Consider the following 17,794-nt stretch of genomic DNA (forward strand, 5'->3'; position numbering starts at 1 on the left):
ACCCATCACTTTTGGACCTTCCCCTCACCTCCAGACCATTCCCATTTCACTTCAGGACCAAAACCCCTCACCGCTAGCTCGTCACCCTAACCTGTGGAACCCTCTTCACTTGTAGACTGTTCTTCACCTGTGGATTGTTCCCCTCACTTTGGCGCCATCTCCCTCACTTGTGGACGTTCCCCTAGGTGGCTGAGCATCCACACAAGAATCAGCTGGTTGGCTGATATCCGGGCGGGTACACCAGACCCAGGCTATAGACCTCCGCTCCGCCCCAGCACACCTACTACGCGCCTCCCGCGGCCCCGCCCCACTCCGCCTCCCAGCTCCTCCGCCAATAAGCGCGCGGCACCGCATCCGGGGACCCGCGCGGCCACCGCCTCCCGCGCGCACGCTCGGCCATGGCGGAGGTGAGTGAGCGGCTGGGTAGCGGCCCCTCCCACACGTGCCCTGGGTCGACCTGGTCCGACCCATGCTCTCCCAGTCTGAGCGCCTCGAGCCTCCCCACTATTCCCGGGCGGAGCATGAGCCCCGTGAGCGCCCGACGACCCCCCCCTCCATCTCGTCCACGGTGCGCATGCGCGGGCCGGGGGGAGGGGCGCGAGGCGCGGGCGGCCGAGTGCGGGGCCGAGACCGGGGCCGCGCGGGGAGGGCGCCGCGGACGGGGTGGGTGTGCGGTGCTGGCGTCCCGGACGGCGGCGCGGGGACCGTATCCCGGCGCACTGGGGATGAGCAGGGCGCGGAGTCGACGGCGCTCTGCGAGCCGAAAGTTTCGCGCGTGGAGTTCGTCTGGCTGTGGGAGCGAGAGCGCGGGCCTCCCCGCGGGTGCGGGGCTGCGGCGCTCAGCCCAGAGCTGACCTGCACCTCGGGGTGCGGCCGCTGAACTCTGGGACCAGCCCCTATCGACGCGCTACGAATCCGCCACTCCGGTACTGGAACTCAGCACGGTGCGCGAGTGGGGCAGCTTGGGCAGCAACAGGCCCGCGCGTGGGCCACAGGGCCGGGCTCTGGGGGCCCCGTTGGACAACTCTGGCTGGTTGACTCAAAGGGTTCTTAGGGGCTTAGTTCCTTCTTTAGGGTGCCTTTGGGGAAACACATCTTTCGAACAAGACAGATCAACCGATACCCCTTTTGGGGCATGGTGGCCAAATGGGTGCTCTTGGGCTGTTCTGCCCTGTGTGCCGTGGGTGGTGGAGACTCCCCAGCCTGTGCTTACATGCTCTCCTGGAGTCTAGGATATGGAAGGGGTCTGCCTCAGTTTCCTCATCTCAAGTGGGAACCTGGCGGTGCCTTCCCATAACTGAGGATGTTTTGCCGCATCTGTGTTTTTAACTCATAAAAGTGGCCACGGTTATCCAGAAGTCCTCAGTGTCAGCTACTCGGTTACTGTGTGTCTCAGTGCAGATGGAACCCAGAAAACTGCCGTGGCTTTGGGCTGATGGCTTGTCCCGTTCTTAGTTTAAGCCACATCTCTTCGCTGTGCCTATCCTTAGACCGTCCAGCCCCTGGGTTCCTTTCTCGTACTCTGAATTCCTATAGCGGTGCCTGTCAGTTGTCCCACCTCATCTGGTCCCTAGGATGTCACCTCTGACCCCAGCTGCCCAGCCTCCACCTTGTTTTCTTCATTCCTGTGCCTTGGTTTAGCTCCCTTGTTGTCCCGTGTCCTAGCTCCATGTGGGTGGAGACAGGCTGAACCTGTCTCTCGGGATGTCCTAGCCGCCACAGTGGAGGGGCGAGGCTGGGACACCAGGGGCACAGGGCCCTCGCCTGGGTGTGGATGGGGATCATTTCTCTTTAACTCCTCAGCGTTCACTTGTTCTGACCTCTCATAATTCTCGGGGTCCACTTGGGCCTTTGTGGGTTGTAGTTTCTAGGTAACTATTCTTGGAGTTAGTTAATGCTGAGGCCTCTACCCCTTTGGAGTGTGGGCTACAACTCATTCATGAGGCCTCTGTGTGACTTGGGTTTCCTCACAGCATGGAGTCTGTGATTCACAAGATGCTAGGTGGAATCGCAGGACGCAGCTTCCAGAGAGTACTTTTTCTTCTTCCATAGCCTCAGCCTGGCTAGATCCGAGTCCCCTAGTCCCCCTGGGAGACCTGCCCGGGAGGTACTACCTGTGCTGTGTCCAGGCTCCTAGCTAAGAAGGCAGGGTGGTGGTGTCCATGCCAGCCCACTTCGCATCCTCTTGCTGGAGGACCTGATTGCCTCTGGCCTCTTGCTGGGGATCAGCTGTTAGTGTGTTTGTCTTGTCACCTGGATTATCTTAGGCTGGACTCCCCCTTCCTCCTGACATAGAGATCTGAGGGGCTTTGCTGGTCTTTGAGTGTTTCCAGCATGGGGAAATAGGGCCTTGGAACCCACCCTTTAAAGTGGCATTAAAGTGATGTGCCTGGTTGTCCAGTGACCATGATGGTATCTGTGCTTTGGTCAGTCAGTCTTGGGGACCTTGAGGGTCACCTGGAGATGAACTTGGCCCAGTAGGCAAGGAGCAGGCTGCATGGTTCCCAGGTTGACTGTGTTTCCTTCTGTTCTGCTCTCAGCTCCTTTCTGCCTGAGCCCCTGCTTGGGTTCACCCACCGAGGATCCCTGACCCCTGACCCGAAGCAGGAGGTTATTCCCACTCTGTGTAGATAGTGGGACCGTGGGACTGTTGCTAGCCTGTCGTGCAGTTGTGGTGTCCCACTTCTTAGTTAGGGTTCCTGATGGTGGGGACAGAGCCAGTTCCCGTGTAGAGAGCGACAGCCACCCATAGGGAGCTAGACAGGACTGGGCACAGTTCCAAGGACACCGGGGCTTTCTCCCTGTGGCTTCATAGTATTAGCCCTTGGGGCTGGTCTTAGTCCATGTTCCAAGATTTGGACACTTTGCCTTACTACACCGGGTACAGAGTGTAAGATACCAGGTGCCTGGGTGAATGCCCCTGTGGCTGCCCCAGGTGGGCCCCTCATCATCTTCTTTCTTAGCCCTCTGCCCCCACGTGGGGGGCACCCTCAAAAGTCTGTTGGGTTGTGTTCACTCTTGAACTAGAGCCTCTTACCAGGAGGGTGCAACCCTGTGCCTCCCACTGCTCCCTTGCTACGCGGTGCAGTGCTCAGGGGACGGGCCTGGCTGGGGGCGTTTGAGGCCCTTTCTGGTTTTGCTTGAGTAAGAACCGACCTCTCTGAGGACCCAGTGCTACAGTGTTCTAAATTTTAAACTTTTGAAAATCGAACACACACACACACACACACACACACACACACACCCCAATACACACCAACACACCAACCCACCCCTTTATTTTTGTGTTTGAGTGTTTGCCAGAAGTGGGTGCAGGATCTCGTGGAACTGGAGTTAGATGGCTGTGGGAGTTACATGCAGGTGCTGGGAATTGAACCACTGAACCATCTCTCTAGCCTGCATTCCGTCCCTTCCCCTTCCCCTTCCCTTCCTTCCCCTTCCCCTTCCCTTCCCCTTCCCCTTCCCTTCCCCCTTCCCTTCCCTTCCCCTTCCTTCCCTTCCCTTCCCTCCTCCTCCCTCCTCCTCCTCCTCCCCTTCTTTCTCCTCTCTCCTCTCTCTCTCTCTCCCTCTCTCTCTCTCTCTCTCTTTTCTCTTTTGTTTTTGTAGCCACTTCACTGAGGTACAAAACCTGTGCTGTCTTCCTTTTAGTGTGTAATTCAGTGGCTTTTGGTATTTCGGAGTTGTGTCACCGCCAGTCCAATCAGTTTGAGAGCATTCCATTACCTCTGAAGGAAGCCCTGCTGTCAGGAGCAGTCACTCAGCCCAGACAGGCCCACTTCTCTCTCCAGGTTCACCTGCGTGGGGTGTTTCCTAGTAGTGCTTGCAAGGGCCCGCCTTGTTTACGTGGTGCATGTGAGAACCTCACCCGCTTGCTGGCTCTCGGCTGTGGTGTTGTTTTGTTTGGTTTACCTGGTCTTCATCCTGGTCTTCAGTAGGTGGATGTGAGCCTCCCACTTCTGACCGAGGTGAATAGTCGTGTGACTTTGGTGCTGCACACTTGTCCCTTAGCGTTTGGGCTCTGACGCCCTTCGCCTGTTCTGGTGTCACTCACTTGTGGACCGTGCACTCTGTTCTGATAGGAGCTCCGCACCTTCTCGCCATATGCCTGCCTTTGGAGAGCTGTGCTGGGCTGCTTGCTGTCTTTGATCTTCGCTCACACAATGTTGCTTTCCAGATGTGTGCTTTGCCCGTATCTCCTCCCCAGTCTATGAGTTCTGTCACACGCAGTGTTGGTATATTTGTCTGGGCACATGTATTGGACTTGTGTGTTCAGGCCATCGGGGAGCTTGTCTCTGAGGTTCCAGTTTTGTGTCTCTGGCCTGTGCCTATGGTGGGCCCACACCACTGCTGAGACATCTATGCCTCCGGTCATTTCTGAAAGCGGGAACACCCTGTTTGAGGATGGTTGTTGTTCCTCTGGGTCCCTCTGTGGGCTTCTGTGTATGCTGTTTGGAATTGGCTTGTTGCTTTCTGCAATTTGTGTGGCATTGGCTAGACTACTTCAGAGGTTCTCCATCTTCCAGTGTGGGGACCTTGGCTAGGAACAGGGCTCTCCTTTCTCTGGTACCAGTATTTTCTCTGTCAACCTTGCTGTATTCTTAGGGAGCATGTGCTGTGTATAACCTCGCTGCTGTGAGAGCGGCTGTTTCCTTAATGTACGGGATGTCCTTTGCTGGGGTGTGGGGACAAGATGGCGTTTACCCTGCTGCAGTGACACTGGAGCCTTGGCCAGTGTTGATGGAGTTGGGGAGTACACATATGTGTGGGGGCAAGTCCAGGCCCTTCCCTGGCATCCTTTGGTCCTGGTTTTCCAGAGTCTCAGTGTGCTGCCACTCACCCCGGAGTCACTGGGGTACAGTGGGACCTGCTCAGCCCCTACTTTCACCCCTAGAACTGTCCTCTCCCAGCCACTGGAACCCTCGAGTCCAGCTGCACTCTCTGCTTTGTTTGTTCTGGCATTTTCTGTTAAGAGGGTTACAAGTGTATCCTTCTATGTCTGTATCTGTCACCAAGCCTCATGTTTTCAAGGTCCCTCTACCCTGGAGCTGTGATTGGACAGTCCCTAGGCTGCTTCCCGTGGAGTCCTCAAGGTTATCCAGTGGTTGGGCTCTCACCCGAGCCTCAGTAGCTGCGTGAGGTCTGCCTCTCTTCCATTGCAGGCCTCCTCTCTGGAGAGGCAGAGTCCTCGTGTGGCCTCCTGCCTTGTTCACAGCCTTTGTCCTCGGGAGCCCAGCTTGCAGACTACAGCAGGTACCACCCCGTCTGTCCCAGACCTCCACAGGCAGAGTTCTTAGCAGGACCCAGGCTGAGCGGGGGCATGGGTTCAAAAGGTCCAGTGTCCCCTGTCAGGTGGAGGTGTTCACAATGATCAGGGAGCTATGGACTAATGGTTAGCTAACCACGAATGACCAAGGAGGGCCCTCCTTGAAGCGGCTGCTTGCCCGGTGGCTTTAAGGTATCTAGTAGTTTTCTGGTCACCTGCTGTGGGCCCAAGAAGGTGAAATGTTACAGGCTTCTGCCCCCATAAACATCAGATGGATGTGGACTAGTAGAGAGCAGAACTTGGCACTCCCCCAGTGACCTGCATGGTGTTGCCTGTGTGCCCCCACGTGTATATTAGGAGCCAAGGCTGTGGTTGCGGGACCAGATCCCTCCATGGCTTTCTACCATCACCTGACTGGCCTACCCCATTCAGACCCACACCCTGCCTACTGCTGAATCCTTTCACAGTGGTGTCCATGGGCTCTGCCGACCATCAGTTTCACCTCACTGAGCTCCTGACACAGAACTACAGCCTCCAAGAAGGCTGTGCCGAGGCCCTGCAGGGTCCTGACAGGCCGGAGGAGGAGCTGGACAAGGACTTCATCGACCAGGTATGGGGACTCACCAGACTGTCCCATTGCACTCCTTGGCTCCATGTGGTCCAGCCCCATGCACAGGGTTTACATTGTGCTGTGCTGTGCTGGCCCAGCCTCAGAGCCTGCTGTGTCTGTACTGCTCACCTCCTCCGTGGTCCTCATGCAGGTGTCCTGTCCTGTGGGGACTTGCTGAGGAATGACAGGGGACCTGGCCTCAGAGTTAGCGGGACTTGGGCAGAACCACGGGCTTCATCCTCTGATGGGCCCCGTGCTCCTTCCCAGAGCAGTGACATGCCCCTGGATGAGCTGCTCGCACTGTACGGGTACGAGTCGTCAGAGCCCATCTCTGAGCAGGAGAGCGAGGGCGGTGACACGGCTCCACCCCTCCCAGACATGACCTTGGACAAGGTGAGTGGGAGTCTCCCTAAAAGCGCCCGGGAAGGTGCCTGGTTGTCCTGAGTGGGATTTGAGTGGGAGGGATGCCAGGCCTATGATGGGGGAACTACTGGGTCAACAAGTATGAGGCTGCCCTCACTGGCACGACCATGGGCAACCTTGCCCTGGGGTTGATCTGACACCCGTTCTGGTCTGGGTGAGGGACGCCATCCCGGGGAACTGTGACTGGGAAAGGAGCTGGAGGCCCAGAGGGCAGGCGGAGTCTGTACCTTGGTCCAACACAGATGGTGGCTTAAGCTGGCCGTCTCTGTCCCCTTCACCCCGGTAGGCTTGGCCTTTTGTGTTGGCATTGGGTGTTGGTACAGCAGTTGCCATACTTCGTTTACTGTCCTGTTCAAAGGAGCAGATAGCCAAGGACTTGCTTTCTGGGGAAGAAGAAGAAGAAACGCAGTCCTCCGCTGACGACCTCACCCCATCTGTCACCTCCCATGAGGCCTCGGACCTCTTTCATAACCAGAGTGGGTGTAGGTGTCACTGGCCCTTCCTCCATCATGGCTGTGTGTTGCAGGGGACATGCCGTGGTGGCCCGGGTTGGGTTGGGGTCCTGGCCTGCGAGCTGCCACAGAGTGGGTTTGGATTGAGTGAGACAGGAGTGGGTCTCTGCCGAGCAGTTCAGGGGTGGTAGCTTCAGACGTTAGGTGCCCTCCGGGCCTCCCAGCTTCCGGCAGCTGGGTGGTCATGGTGCGGGGTGGGGGGGTGCAGGGTGAGCTGTCTCAGGAAGGGCCAGCTGCACCCCGGTGGGTGCCCCTCACCACCTCTCTGCCTGCAGCCCGGTTCTTGTCTGGTGACAACGGCCCAGGCTCCTCAGCCTCCTCCGACACCGAAGAGGACGCCCTTCCCGCCAACAAGTGCAAGAAGGTGTGGGGCTGCGTGGTTACTCCATCACCCCGTGCTGGCAGGGCCCCGTGGGCTTTGAGGCCTGTCTGAGGGACAGGAGGGCCTTGTGGCTTCAGTGGTGGGTGGGCCCCGCTGTATGTGTGGACTTGGGCTGTGGCTCTGCTGCTGTGGGGATGACTGAGTCCATGGTGTGGCCCAGTGTCCTGCACTGGTGTGCAGGGCCAGGCAGCAGGCTGTTCTGTCTCACGCACACAGTACGGAAATGGGTATCGGCAGGCAGGCCCACAGCTCTTTGTGACAACCTCTGCTTGAAGCCCATGGTGCCCTGGTCACTTCCTGACTGTGACCCTGGCCTTTGTCTCTACAGGAGATCATGGTAGGGCCTCAATTCCAAGCTGACCTCAACATCCTGCACTTGAACCGACATTGTGACAAGAGTAAGTGTTTTAGGAGACCTAGTGGGGTCCTGCCCAGGGGCCCCAGGAATAGGTGGCAGTTTTGAAAGCGCCTGCTTTTTTGTATGTGGGCAGAGCTCACCACTCTTAGCCCAGCTCTAGGGTAACAGCCCTTGCCCAAGCCTTGGCTCCCACCCCCACTGCGCTGCCTCTGCCACATCACTGGCTGCACCTTTTCCTGATTGGGCCTTCCCCGAGGCCATACACCTGCCGCTCCTGAGTTCCCCAGCTATCCCTTGATCTGGGAGGCGACTGCCTGTTAGGACTTTTTGCCCTGAGCAGGGCCAGGACTGCCTTGGAGCACTTGCTGCCATGCTGAGCAGCTGGGGCAGGGACCTTGTAGGGGCCGAGTTCGGGGATGTGGGCTGTGCAGGGTGTGCCCACTGACCACAGGCTCAGGGACCCGTGGTGACAGACAGGTGCCCAGCACGTCACCTGCACAGCCCACTGCGCACTGCCCGCAGAGTGTTCACTGCTGAGCACTGCTGCCAGGTGGGTGCTCCTTAGTTGCACCTTGGCTCACCTCTTGGTTGGTGTCACATTGTCCCTAGTTGCCTCACTGTGCGGGCACTGCAGTTGCTGCCTGATTGTCCGCACCCTGCTCTGTGGGCCTAACCCTGCTCAGCTCACTTCGTGGTGCGTAGCAGTTATTTGTGTGTTTGGGACACAGCCTTGGTTGCTTCTGTTCCTGGTAGCCCCCAGCTTGTAGCTCGCCTGCCTTCCTGATGTCAGCATGGCCTCCATCTTCCGTCCACATGTACAGTGCCTGACCGGTGCTTTGGGGGTTCTTGTGTATGTTATATGTCATTTGCTGGGGACACTTTAGCTTCTGTCTTCACAGTTTTTGTACACACACCTTCTACACTTTATGTATGTGTGCACGTATGTGCATGCTTTCTCATGTGGGGGCCAGAGGACAGCCTGCAGGATTGTTCTCCCGTGTGGGTTCCGCGGCTAAGACTAAGGCTTGGTGGCAAATGCCTTCACCTGCTGAGCTGCCGTGTTTCCTTTCCCACCATGCCATGCTCGGAGACAGTGCTCAGGGCTGATGCCTTGGTACAGGAAGAGCCCCTCTGTCCAGCTGCCAACCTCAGTGAGCAGAGAAGGAGTTGTTGTTGGTGTCCATGTGTGTTCTGGATCAGGCCGCTGTGGTGAAGGGCACCGTCCTCTGGGTTCACCGCTGTTGAGCTGGCCTGCATTCTGGAGCAGCCCCGCCATGAAGGCTTGTCCTCACAGGCTGCTGTGGTCCGCTGTCTTACAACTGTGTTCTCTCAGCAAACGATGCTGGCTGTGCTTTCCTGAATGTGTGGTGACTGACGGAGGCTTGGCTCCCTCCTCTGATAGCTGTCGTGCCCTTTGCTTGCATATGGTACTCTTTGCTGTGTGTAGCTACCTCTGAGCTGTGGACCTGCAGTGGCGTCGTGCACAAAGGCTCCTTCCGTGGAGGCTGGTTCAGGAGGGGAGGCAGATAACGGTAGAGTATTAGCTCCTGGTGACCACTGCTGTGACCCGTGCCTGGGAGAGACAGCAGAAAGGTGCATTTCAGACTTCACTCATGAATGTGTGTGTGTGTGTGTATGAGTGCACAGGCGTAAAAATAAATCTGTTTTGGCTTACAGTTTCAGATGCTTCATTCCTAGTTGTTGGCTCCATGTGCCCAGGCAAAGGAGTATGGCATGGGGAGCATGTGACGTGGGGTTGCCGCGTGGTGCACAGGAAGGAGGGCAGGGCAGGGACTGGGGGCCAGGTATAACCTTCATGGGCATGCCCTGGAGACCTGTTTACTCAATTTGGCTCCTGTAAATGCCTAGCTGGTGACCCAGCACATGACAGGTCAGCCTGGTGAACCCCAGCTACGTGCTCAGCTGGGCTCTGAGTGGAAGCCTAGGGATGGGTGGAGGTGTAAGTCAGAGGGCAGGGGGCCCAGTCCTGTGGTGGGCAGCACAGGGTGTGCAGTCTTTGCCTGCTGCAGGATTGACACGAGTGTCTTTCTCTCCCATGCCATCCTGCACGTGCGTGCTCATGGGCAGTGGCCGACAGTCGCTCTTCTGTTCTTTATCAGGTGTTAACACCAGTGTTATGCTGCCCCGTGGAAGTGTTGAAGTTGCCTTTCTTGAGAGTGGGTTCCACAAAGTGTGTGTTAGAGTTTGTCAGCGAGGCCTTGTGGGCCTGTGGTCCACTTTTGGTTTTACCTGTTTTGATTTTTGGTACAAATTTTCTCTTTATAGCCCTGGCTGTCCTGGAACTCTGTAGACCAGACTGGCCTCAAACTCAGAGATCGCCTGCTTCCTCCTCCTGAGTGCTCTGATTAAAGATGCGCTCACCATGCTGTGCTCGTATGAACTTTTAAATGACAGAGTCGATGGATTATTCGTAGACTTCGGTCTGTGTGTTCCGATGTCCGAATGTGTTGTTTGTATGCTTCATTTTACTCTGTTGAGACGGGGTCTCTTGTAGTCCAGGCTGGCCTAGAAATTCTGTGTTGAGACTGGCCCTGAGCTGATCCTCCGGCCAGTGCCCTCTAGTGCTGAAATCATGGACGGGCAGGTTCCCTGCTCTCTGCATGCTGTGTTACCCTGCGCTCCTGCCCTTGTCTGCTGAGGCCTGGAACTCTGTCTGCAGATGGCCACACTGGGTGGCACCGTCTCCGAGGTATCTGTTGTGTTTTTGACACACCCTAAGAGTACATACAGCTCCTCCAGAGTCTCCTGTGACCTCCTGGTAGGTTCATTCCACTGGCTTCACACCTCAAGTTTGCCGTCTGCACACCGCATCCTGACTTTTCCCCGAGAGCCTGTAGCTGGCTTGCGTCCATGGGTGATGCTGAGCTCTGGTGTCTGGAGTTGGTGCTACCATTGGGAGGTGCTGAGGTGCCTGCCCTGCTCCCCCACTGTGGGTGGCCACTGCCACTCCTGACTCTCAGCCTCTCTCCACAGTCTATGAAAATGAAGACCAGCTGCTGTGGAGCCCCACCGTGCTCCCAGAGCGGGAGGTGGAGGAGTTCCTGTACAGGGCAGTGAAGCGGAGGTGGCAGGAGATGGCTGGCCCCCAGATCCCAGAGGGGGAGGTGGTGAAGGACAGTGAGCAGGTAGGGGCCACATGTTGAGCAGCAGCCAGGCAGCCAGGGGGTGTCAAACAGTGTGGCCAGTGGGATGGAGCTCATTGAACCCACTTGTGAGGGACAGTGGTGTCAGTGCTCCATGCCACTCCTGGTATGACAGTGCAGGCACTCCTGACAGCTGTCATGGCCAAGGTGTAAGCACCATTGTGGCTGTGGGAGCCATGCTGTGGGGGCAGCATGTGGCCCTAGGGCTGTGGTGTAGGTAAGCTCTGTGCCAGCCCTGGTAGACTGGTGAAAAAGGTCAACCGCTCTGCCCTAGGCGCTGTACGAGCTGGTGAAGTGTAATTTCAATGTGGAGGAGGCCCTGCGCAGGCTGAGGTTCAACGTGAAGGTGATCCGAGGTGAGCTGCAGCCCTGGCTCCCCTGACTCTCTCTGCTGCCCCTGAGTCCGAGGTGAGCTGCAGCCCTGGGCTCCCCCTGGCTCTCTCTGCTGCCCCTGAGTCCGAGGTGAGCTGCAGCCCTGGGCTCCCTCCTGTCTCTGCTGCCCCGAGTCCGAGGTGAGCTGCAGCCCTGGGCTCCCCCTGGCTCTCTCTGCTGCCCCTGAGTCCGAGGTGAGCTGCAGCCCTGGGCTCCCCCTGGCTCTCTCTGCTGCCCCTGAGTCCGAGGTGAGCTGCAGCCCTGGGCTCCCCCTGGCTCTGCTGCCCCGAGTCTGAGGTGAGCTGCAGCCCTGGGCTCCCCCTGGCTCTCTCTGCTGCCCCGAGTCCGAGGTGAGCTGCAGCCCTGGGCTCCCCCTGGCTCTGCTGCCCCCGAGCTGGCTGAGCAGTCCCTCTGTTTGCAGATGGGCTCTGTGCCTGGAGCGAGGAGGAGTGCAGGAACTTTGAACATGGCTTCCGTGTTCACGGGAAGAACTTCCATCTGATTCAGGCCAACAAGGTGGGTGAGGCTCCTCTCCTCTCACCCCAGCTGCACTGCCTGTGCATGGCTTCCCAGGTATTCATCAGATGCCCTATCCACTGACGGAAAGCGCAGGCTCCTTCTCACCCCACCCACCCCACCCCTTGGTCCTGTGACCTTTGAGTCCTCAGTGGCGCTGGCTGGCTCAGTGCTCACGCATGCAGGCAAATCCTCAGACACAGGAAATAAGTAAATTGCCAGGGACAGTGGTGCACATGGGCTTAAAGGCGTTCGAGGCCAGCCTGGTCTACAGAGTGATTTCTAGGACAGCTAGAACACAGAGAAACCCTGTCTCAAAACGAGTTCCATTTTCTATACAGTGGTGCTCTGTGCGCATTGCTGTTCTATTGCATAGCGCAGGGAGGCCAGCTAAGCGCTGCACACAGCAGAGTCCAGTGCCCAGCTCATGCCTGCTCATGGTGGATTCCTCTGGGCTCCAGTGGTCTAAGGCGCTCGCCCCGGCACTGTGGCTGAGTTGCCCACAGCACATGTAACCTCCTGGGGCCAGCTCCGCTCCATGCCTGCAGCTTCCTTGGCAGATGTCCTGTGGTTCTGGCACCACCAGCATCCTGGTGTCTCCATGGGAATCTGGGCTTCCCCGTCACCACTTTACAAGGTGGCACCCCAGGGTCTCCTGGCCCAGTGGCTTTCCAGAACATTGTTGCAAGCCTCCATGGCTCCTTGCACTTGGGTTTTTTTTTTTTTTTTTTTTTTTGCCAGCCCTAGCATGTGGTGGCCTCTTGGGCCAGGGCTGCAGTGGCTTCTGCACCTTGGGGAGTCACTTTCCTGGGACACTTGTTTTGAGGAAAGGGCCCCTTCAGGGACCTCAGTTCAGGGCTCTTTTTAAGTGGATTTGGGTCTTCACAATTGGTATGTTCATGCTGGGTTCTGTGCTTTCTCTGCTCGCCCTGTGCAGAGCTCAGGGATTCAGTGCTTGGAGCTGCATTTGGAGCTAGACCTGCAGTTGGGATCTTGAGTGAAGTTTGTTTCCTCTGAACCTTGTGTTTCTTTGCTCTGATTCAGGGATCTTCCTCCTTCTATCTCTCCCCCTCCTTTCTATCCTTCTTTCTCTCCTATCTAGTGATAGGGAGTGAATTGGGGTTTGGGGAAGATAAAGGGTGGGAAAAAGAACCCATAAAGTAGCAAAGACCAGTTAGAGTTTCCCTGTGTAGCTCTGGCTGTCCTGGAACTCACTCTGTAGACCAGGCTGGCCTGAACTCACTGACATCCACCTGCCTTCACCTCCCTAGTGCTGGGATTAAAGGCGTGCACTGCTGTGTCCAGCTCTGTCTGTTACTTCTGAGTCCCACCCCAGTGTTCAGGAACCAGGAGGCAGCTAGAATTTTTGTCAAAGGTAACAGAGTAGTCCTAGGCCAGCCTTGTTCCTTCTGGGGAGCTCATGGCTTCCATTGTGCACGTTTCTCTCCACAGTTTGCTCTTCTGGGTTCCCACCAGGGAGGCCATGAAACTTTCACGGTCCTCCCAGACACTTGTGGACCACCTCCTCTCAGGACCAGTTTTCTGTATTAGTCACTTACTTGTCGCTGTGACCAAAGCTCTGGCCACAAACATCCTAAGGACCTCTGTTATTGGTTGATCTGGGGACACAGTCACCCTGGTGATGGGAATCCGGGCAGCTGGTCACACTCGGGAAACAGGGAGGGGGTGCTCAGCTGCCGTCTAGTTTCCTTTGTGATTCATTCTGGACTCCACCCATGTGCAGGGTGGGCTTTCTTCTTGGACTCCCTGGAGCACTCTTGTAGAGATGTGTCTCTTGGGTTGTTGACAGTGCAGTTGTGTCCTCAGCTGTGTCTTCAGGATGGCTCCAAGGTCATTTCACAATGATAGTGGCTGTCCCCATGGGTCAGCATCCTGACTTCGCTGCTCTGGCTGCAGGCTCTGTCTGTCTGTGTGGAGAAGCACAGATGTCCTGGTGCATGGGTCTGAGGTGCAGGAGGCAGGCGCTCATGGTGTCTGGGAAAGAAGGCCCCGGGTGCTGGTTGGTGGGGTGGGGACTAGAGGCAGTAGGTGAGGCCTCATGGGGCCCTGCAGTAAGGCCCACAGCATGCCTGTGGTTCACACAGGTACGCACGCGGTCAGTGGGCGAGTGTGTGGAGTATTATTACCTGTGGAAGAAGTCTGAGCGCTATGACTACTTTGCCCAGCAGACGAGGCTGGGTCGGAGGAAGTTCGTCTCCTCCGGAACCACGTGCGTGCTCATTCTAGCCATCTGGCCAGGGTGGCGTGGTGGGGTGTGGGGTAGCCCCTCCTGGTGGGGTCCTTCTTCCCTCTTTACAGCTCTCTTTCCACAGGGATACTGAACAGGACCTGGATGGTCTTGACCCTGATGGCCATGCCCGGCTGCAGTCTGAGACAGGGGTGCCCGTGGGTGAGTCGACATGAGGTGGGGCTGTGGGTGAGGACAGGCCCTTTCGTTCCCACAGTGAGCAGTGGGCCTGCTTGGTCCTGCCCCCAGGTGCCAACCCCGTTTACCCTGTGGCTGGGAGGTGACAGAAGTGCATTCACACAGGGGACGTGAATAGGGAAGAAGCTGCTCCAGTGAGGCCTGCTTCTCGGCAGAGGCATCACTTCAGTGGCCCCTGTGTTTGTGCGTATGGGTTTGAAGAACTGTCCAGTGCCACCATGTCCAGTAGAGCCCTCATGCTCTATCTCCTGGGCCTCTGATTCCTGTCTCTAACGTTGAGGACGTGGCCCTCTCTTGACCTCAGTCTCTGGCTAGACCATTGGCATGGCTGGTTTCTTGTGAGGAGGCCTCGCATAAATGAGATCTGAGGGGAGCTGAGCCTCTGCTCAGGCCGTTCTCACTTCTCCCTTCAGAGCCTCTGAGTGTGGACATCGAAGCTGGTGGGCTTGATCAGCCCGGAGTGGGCTCGGATGACCTCCCGTCCTCAGAGCCAGCACCGAGTCCCTTCCAGCAGCTGGATGAACCCCTTGCCGTGCCCTCGCTCCAGCAGCCCACTAGCCTGGCCACCTCGGCTGAACTCCCACCGACTGAACTCCCACCAGCGGCTGCTGCTCCAGAGCCGGCCACCAGCCCCAGGCTGGCTGTGGACCTTGCCCTCCCTGAGGAGCTGCCCCTTGTGTCCAGCCCTGTGGCTCTGAATGGCGACACTGCAGAGCCCATGGCTCCAGCACAGGTGGCCTTGTCGGTCACTGAATTTGGACTCATTGGCATTGGGGATGTGAATCCCTTCCTAACTGGCCACCCAGCGTGCCCAGCCTCCACACTGCACGCAGAGCCCCTGTCACAGTGAGTGTCACTCTTAGTGCCTTCCGCAGGCTGGAGCATGAGCAGGCTGGCCGGTGCCCAGGGCCGCAGCTGCCTGCTGTGGGCAGCCGCAGCCTTCTTTTTCCTCCTCTTCAGCTTTAGTTTTCATTGTTCCTGGTCCATAATGCTGCAAGTGGGTACAGGCACCAGGCTCGCCCCTCTGCCCCGTCTATCCAGGCAGAAGCCAGAGCTGTGTTTTGGGTGGGGGCGGCGGTCAGGATGGGCGAGATCTGGGTGGGTTGGCCACTGACCTTTGCTTTTGGTTCCCCGTAGGTGCAATGTGATGACCTGTTGACCCCTGGCCGTCTGTGGGGTGTGTGTGCTCAGCATGGGCGTGGCGGCACTGCCAGGCCTGCAAGTCAGTCTTCCTGACCCCTTCCCGTGCAGGCCTGTGTGGGGCCTTCTCTGCGTCACAAAATGATGGGATTCAGTGAAGTGGCCAGGGCCACACAGACCCCAGACCTCAGCACCCAGCACCACACTCCGCACCATGGAGTCACGGAGCCAGCCACTGGCCCCTCAGCCGCAGAGGCTGGGCAGGCGGTGCTGCCTGGCTTTGGGCAGGACTCTTCCCGCACCAGCAGCCTCTGCCCAGGCACCCTCCACAGGCCAGCTCTTTGCCCACCACTGCGGGGTTGCCCCTCCAGCCTTGGCTCAGCGTGGGACTTTGGGGCACAGAGCCATATACCTCGCCCTGTGGCCGCCCTTCTCGGCCCTTTGCCGTCTCACTTCAGGAAAAGCCGCACTTTATACCCCAACTGCCTCCTGCCTGCACTCCCCACCCTGTGCTGTGGTGGGGCCTCAGCCGCCCAGGCGAGTGAGGAGCAGATTATCTGCTCCCTTCCTGCCCCTTTCCTCGGGCCGCTCTGGGCACCGCTCTGGGAGCACCACCCTGCCTCCCACCTGTCCTGCGGGTCTCGTTTCTTTGGAGGCTCCTGGCAGGTGGCTGGGTCCATCTTGTCCTCGGCCTCCCTCATTTTATTTATGTTGGTGTTTACAATTTGGAGTGGGGTCCCTGGGCAGGCAGCTCCGCCCGGTGTTGGCAGAGCGGTGCTGTTTGAGCCTGTGCGGCTGGACTCGACTGTCCCTCGCCCCACCGAGGACACTGTGATGCGAGACTGCCTTTGCCCAATGCTATTTTATTTATTAAACTTGATTTGAAGCCTGGGGTGTCTTGTGGATTCTAGGGGCTGGAGAGGGCTTTTGTCACCCCTTGGGGACTTTGGGCAAAAGCCTGATGGCACAGCAGAGCACAGCCGAGATGCCTGAGGACCCCACAGCATGGGGCACATGAAAGTCCTGGAGGTGATGAACATAAAGTGTCAGTCTGCTTTGCCTGGACTGGTGGCAGAGGGGACACTAGAGTCATGGATGGTGGGCAGAGGTGCTGTGGCACGGCCAGTGCTTGCTGGGGTTAGGGAGGTTGGGGAAGGTACTGTGTGTGGTCACCATTGGAAACTTGACCCTGGCGTCACTTCCTTGGGTACTGTAGACTTGTCGGGCAGGGACAGGCGACTGTGTGAGGTGATTGTGGCCCAGACAGTGGGGCTCAGTGCAGAGTAAGGAAGGGAAGTTAGATGAGGGACAGTGTGGGAGTCGAGAACCCCTAGGCTGTGGGGAGACGTTTGTGTAGGACAATGGACGTTCCCATCCACCTGTTCAGATGGTTGCTGTCAACACTGAGATAAGGGGCCTTGTAGTCCACGCTCATCCACAGGCCTGAATCCTAATGTCTGCCATCTCTAGTTTTTCTAATCATTACTGTTTTTTGTTATTTGTTTATGTGGGTTTTCTGCTTTGTTTTCAGACAGGGTCTTGCTATGTAGCCTAAGATGCCTCACTGTCTGTAGACGAGGCTGGTCTGGAACCTGCCGTTCTTCCTGGAATGTGGTCCCCGGCCTCAGTGAAGGAATCCCAAGGCCTTACACGTGACAGACAAGTGCTCTACCAAGGACATGTTCCCAGCCCTGCCTTTTCTCTTTTAAATATTACGTGAGGCTGTGTGTGTCAGCGGTGCGGCCTGGGAGGTCAGAGTACAGGAAGGAGACACTCTTCCATCTCTAGGGTCCCAAAGGTGAAGCTCAGGTGGTCAGGCTTGACAGCGTACGAGCTGCTCAGCCGTCTCTCTGGCCCTGTTTGTGTAGCCCAGGCTGGCCTTGAGTTCCTGGTACTCCCTAGCTCCGTTTCCTGACTCCTGGGATTATAGGTCTGAGCGACCGTGCATAGCAGACCTGTGTGTTTTAGACAAGCTACTCCATCGCAAATTGGGGTCCCAGAGGGCTGTGTTCACATTCGGGTCCCTTCAGCGCAGTTCCTGCCGAGGCATCGCTGTTTCCGAGGATGCAGGTATTGATGTGGTTGGGTCGCGCAGGCAGCCTCGGGAGGCAGGTGTTCCTGCCGTGCATGGTTAGTGGCCGGCAGCCCTCTGGGCCTTTCCCATGGTCCCACCACAGATCCTTGGGTGAGATTTCTCACGGCCATAGTGAGACAGGGTTTTCTGTTTGGGTGTGTGAGGACAGTTGAGAGGAATGAGCACTTACCATGTCTGTGGCAAGCTCTGCTTGGTTCTGGGGAGCGTGGGCCCATCCGTAGAACACTCTTATAGGCTAAGAGGGCTCCCACAGAATGTATGTTGGGGACCTGAGGTGGGCTGGAATTAGGAGTCACCCTCCCGCATCGTACTGGTGATGTCTGTGCCTGCCATCAGCATCTATGTCTGCTTCGTACTGGACACTGAGGACTTGGGGAGCAGAGCTGGGCTGGCAGCCCTCGCCATCTGCAGATAGGGCAGATGCCAGGCCACTTCGTGAATTCACATATCACAAGCCATTCCTACCAGTGCTGCCTCTGCTTTCCAGCCCAGAGTTGCAGGATGTGCCCACAT

General features: G+C 57.5%; 1 protein-coding gene across 1 annotated transcript; it reads left to right on the forward strand.

Moving 5' to 3' along the window:
* Positions 1-355: 355 nt before the first annotated feature.
* On the forward strand, positions 356-16,078 carry Mier2 (MIER family member 2). The gene is made up of 14 exons (XM_032908764.1): positions 356-407; positions 5,160-5,250; positions 5,731-5,873; positions 6,141-6,266; positions 6,655-6,778; positions 7,084-7,172; positions 7,519-7,588; positions 10,543-10,694; positions 10,987-11,068; positions 11,506-11,600; positions 13,706-13,830; positions 13,934-14,010; positions 14,460-14,892; positions 15,184-16,078. Exons 1-14 carry the CDS (start codon positions 399-401, stop codon positions 15,203-15,205), a joined length of 1,638 nt encoding a protein of 545 aa, XP_032764655.1. The 5' UTR covers positions 356-398; the 3' UTR covers positions 15,206-16,078.
* The last annotated feature ends 1,716 nt before the right edge of the window (positions 16,079-17,794 follow it).

Source organism: Rattus rattus, chromosome 1 (genome assembly GCF_011064425.1).
Source record: "Rattus rattus isolate New Zealand chromosome 1, Rrattus_CSIRO_v1, whole genome shotgun sequence".
Classification (NCBI taxonomy): Eukaryota; Metazoa; Chordata; class Mammalia; order Rodentia; family Muridae; genus Rattus; species Rattus rattus.

Bases quoted from the DNA above. Each gene is read 5' to 3' on its own strand.
- Mier2 (XM_032908764.1), top strand. The intron at 13,831-13,933 runs GTGCGTGCTCAT...CTCTTTCCACAG, and splicing joins TTCGTCTCCTCCGGAACCAC to GGATACTGAACAGGACCTGG. The intron at 14,893-15,183 runs GTGAGTGTCACT...GGTTCCCCGTAG, and splicing joins CACGCAGAGCCCCTGTCACA to GTGCAATGTGATGACCTGTT.